We start from the raw sequence: 3602 nt of genomic DNA on the forward strand, positions 1-3602 counted from the left end.
GTACATCTTCCACCACTTGTGAATAATAAAAACAGGTGCTGTTTTCTTAATATTCTACATTTTAAAGATTCTGTAATAGAAAAACTACATCTAAAGATGACTGCAAATTACAGCATCTACATACCCTGATCCTTCATTTTGGGTAGCAGCTTGTCCAGCACCACCATCTTGCCACTGTTCACCACCAGGTGGAGGTCAGTCGTGTATGGAGGACCCGGCTCGGCCCCGTCGAAGAGGTACGGATGGTTGCAGCATTTCCTCAGCTGCATGAGAACGTTCAGCAGCCGCATCTTGTCCATCTTGCCCGCTGAGTTCAGTATATCAATGTCCTTCATCAGAATCTTTGTGTACCTGATGGGTGGTGACAAATGACTCATCGCATAATGCAAGTTTGCTTCAGTGTCCAGTTTATTCTAAGCTGTGTAGACAAATAAGCTTAGGACAAATTAAAGCTTAACTGAGGGCACTTACCACTCTCGCTGCATCTTACTCAGACCCACATACATCTTGATCTCTTTCTTCGGAAGCAGAGTCTTCTCTACGTCAGCTTTTATACGACGAAGCAAGAAGGGCCGCAGAACCTACACAAAAAATGGCAGGTCAAAAGAGTGCTGTAAGACACAATGCACAGAGATGAGAAGGAAGTTGACATGAAAAAAATGCAATACTTACAGTGTGAAGACGTTCAACCAACTTTGTATCACCCAAGCAGTTGTTTGTGTCAAACCAGGAATCAAAGTCCTGTGGGAACAAAAACTTGTATTAGTACCAGACTACAGAGCACTTTTCTTCTAAATGACAGACAAAAAACACATCCATATTACTAAGGATTTCAGCTTGAAAGTGGGTTTATCATCAAGATAAAGTCCCTGTTCATCTTGTGCCCTTTGAGGCCATTCTTACGTCTGCTGAGTTGAAGACGTCAGGTAGCAGGAAGTTCAGCAGAGCCCACAGCTCGTGGAGGTTGTTTTGCAGGGGTGTTCCGGTCAGCAACAAACGATTGGTGGTCTTAAATTCTCGTACGATCTCTGATAGCTATGGGAAATAAATAGCTTCATTAGGAAATCTGGTAAACTGCTAAGTGGGTTTGATATATGTAAAGGTCCATTTTGTTTCAGTGGCTGTCTCACCTTTGATTTCTCATTCTTGATTCTGTGGGCTTCATCAATAACCAGGTATCTCCAGTTGAACTTCTTGAACACTGCCTTTTCAATGATGAGCATCTCATAGGAGGTGACACACACATCCCATTCTCCAGGCAGCAGCACATCTCTGATCAGGGCATTCTGAAATTGATGCAATTTTTTAGACCTTTATTTTTGTAAAAGACAACTACCAAATAGGGATTTTCATTAGTGAAGCTAAAGTTGTCGGTATCCTTCAGTGACAGATTGTCTACCTAAAAAGGAATCTTTTGCATGCTCGCTCCTCATTAAGACCTCCACACACACACACACAACATAAAATCTATCTTTTTTTAAACACAGTGCTGCTGAGATGCACTTTACACACATCCAAAACTCACTATGAAACTATATGAAAATCGTGTGTAACTTTCACTACATGCAATTTACCTAAATATTGTCTCAGTTATTTGGTTAGGTTACATATCACTAAACCCAAACCAAAAGTCAAAATCAACACAAGAAATCCAATCCAAGACCAAAGCAGTAGCAGTAGTGTAGCAGTCTAAGTACTGCATTGCTGTGATCCAAAATGAGGATACCACATATAAGCCTGACTTGCCAAATGACAAGTAGGTCTACTACGCTAAGATGTTGTGCGGTTTGCAAAATCAGTCCCATTGTAAAAGAAGCACATTAAAGTCGAAAATAGGGAGCATTACAGGTTACTGGGCTTTTTAGACCATCATAATGTTTGATTCTACTTACTCTCTCCTCTCTGTCTCCGATCAGGCAGACTGCACGGAGCGAAGGCACCCATCTCTTGAACTCATTCATCCAGTTGTAGAGGGTGGACTTGGGCACCAGCACCATGTGGGGACCAGGGATGTTTCTGTAGTGCTTCATATAACCCAGCAGGGAAATAGTCTGCAGAGTCTTCCCCAAACCCTGAGAAGCCGCAGATTGTTTGTGAGATTGAGCGGTACATCTAAATTCAACAATCTTGTTGTTTTGACTGTGAGAAAGTACTGACCATTTCATCAGCTAGGATGCCGTTGATGCCATTCTCGTACAAAGAGATGAGCCAGTTCAGACCACGGACCTGATAGTCTCTCATTTTTCCTGACTTGACATCTAAATAAGAGACAAAGAAACGCATAATCATCACTTCTGCACATCATATACACATTTGCCATATACGTTCCTCAAGCCTAAATAATAACAGGCCATCGCTTACAGGAGGGAGAGTCATCAAAGCGTGTGCAGACATTAGTTGTCTTGGTGCTCTCGCTTAGAAGCTCTTCATCCTCCTCTTGCTCTGTGCGGCGATGTCGGTTGCTGTTAATGCACATCAAAAGGAACAATAAGTCATGATCAGGATGTAATTAAACTTCCTAAAATTAAATCAATCTGTATGTACTCACTCTCCTGCAGACAGCAGGTTCTGTTTCTCATCATTCTTGATGCGAGGACGCCCCGGCTTCATCTTCAGCGGGGAGGTGGGGGTCTTCTGTGCAGCTGGTTGGATGAAATGGGCAAACAACTCTGTTTGCTTCAACAGGTACTCAAATCTGTTGGTCCGGTCTGTTTGCTACATACACAGGAAGACAGACTAGTTAACTTATTTCTCCAAGAACAGAGTGTCGAGCCATGTGGTGATAGCTATAGTAAACGTGTCCTTACCACTTTCTCCTCATAGCCCGGAGCAGGTACTTTCTTGGATGACGAGGAGGCGGCATCTTGTCCATCGGGCCCGGCATCTGAAGATGACTCTTTTCCAGCATCTGAAGAATCTGACTTCTCCTGAGCAGAAAAAAAGTAAAGAGAAGCAGTCTTGTTTAAATGTAAATGTAAATGTGCTGTATTTATATAGCGCTTTTCCAGTCTTAACAACTGCTCAAAGCGCTTTTACATCTACAGGAAACATTCACCATTCACACACATTCATACACTGTGGCCGGGGCTGCCGTACAAGGTGCCACCTGCTCATCAGATAAACATTACATTACAGAACCACCAACCTTCCGATTGGCAGGCAACCGCTCTACCACTGAGCCACAGCCGCCCCTTTAGTTTAGTTTAGTGGCTATCTCAGATGCGTCCAACAACATCCGACAGGAACAGATTAGACAAATTGCTAGCTCTGTTCTGGTTGCTCTCTGGACCCGACAGAGGAAGTAGGAAAGGAACAAATGATAACAACAACAAAAATCCTGGCTATCAATAACATCTTCCAAGCTCCCTTCCAGTAAACCCTAAACACTCCTGACATGTATTTTGCCCTTGCTGCTATACCCACTGCTCCTGTGGACCGAAACAACTGGATTACAAGTCAATCACAGTGCTCAACCTTCTCCACTACTGCCTTCGCATTATTACGCACACTTCACATTCATGCTGCTAACACTATTTGCAGACATGAGACACTTCACCCACCACCCAATGTTCTCATGCAGCCTACAGTTGCTCTCCGGACTG

At 43.3% G+C, this 3602-nt stretch overlaps 1 protein-coding gene across 1 annotated transcript in view; it reads right to left on the reverse strand.

The window, feature by feature from the left end:
• smarca5 (SWI/SNF related, matrix associated, actin dependent regulator of chromatin, subfamily a, member 5) overlaps nt 1-3602 on the reverse strand; it is an 8730-nt gene that overhangs the window by 3722 nt on the left and 1406 nt on the right. Inside the window, exons 2-11 of the mRNA XM_034899300.1 lie at nt 2808-2927; nt 2549-2715; nt 2362-2462; nt 2158-2258; nt 1893-2072; nt 1131-1286; nt 904-1035; nt 673-741; nt 472-581; nt 125-351 (exon numbers count right to left, since the gene is read on the reverse strand). Coding sequence (XP_034755191.1) covers nt 125-351; nt 472-581; nt 673-741; nt 904-1035; nt 1131-1286; nt 1893-2072; nt 2158-2258; nt 2362-2462; nt 2549-2715; nt 2808-2927 — 1363 coding nt within the window. The remainder of the gene's footprint in view (nt 1-124; nt 352-471; nt 582-672; nt 742-903; nt 1036-1130; nt 1287-1892; nt 2073-2157; nt 2259-2361; nt 2463-2548; nt 2716-2807; nt 2928-3602) is intronic.

The sequence above is a fragment of the Etheostoma cragini genome, chromosome 2 (genome assembly GCF_013103735.1).
Source record: "Etheostoma cragini isolate CJK2018 chromosome 2, CSU_Ecrag_1.0, whole genome shotgun sequence".
Lineage (NCBI taxonomy): Eukaryota > Metazoa > Chordata > Actinopteri > Perciformes > Percidae > Etheostoma > Etheostoma cragini.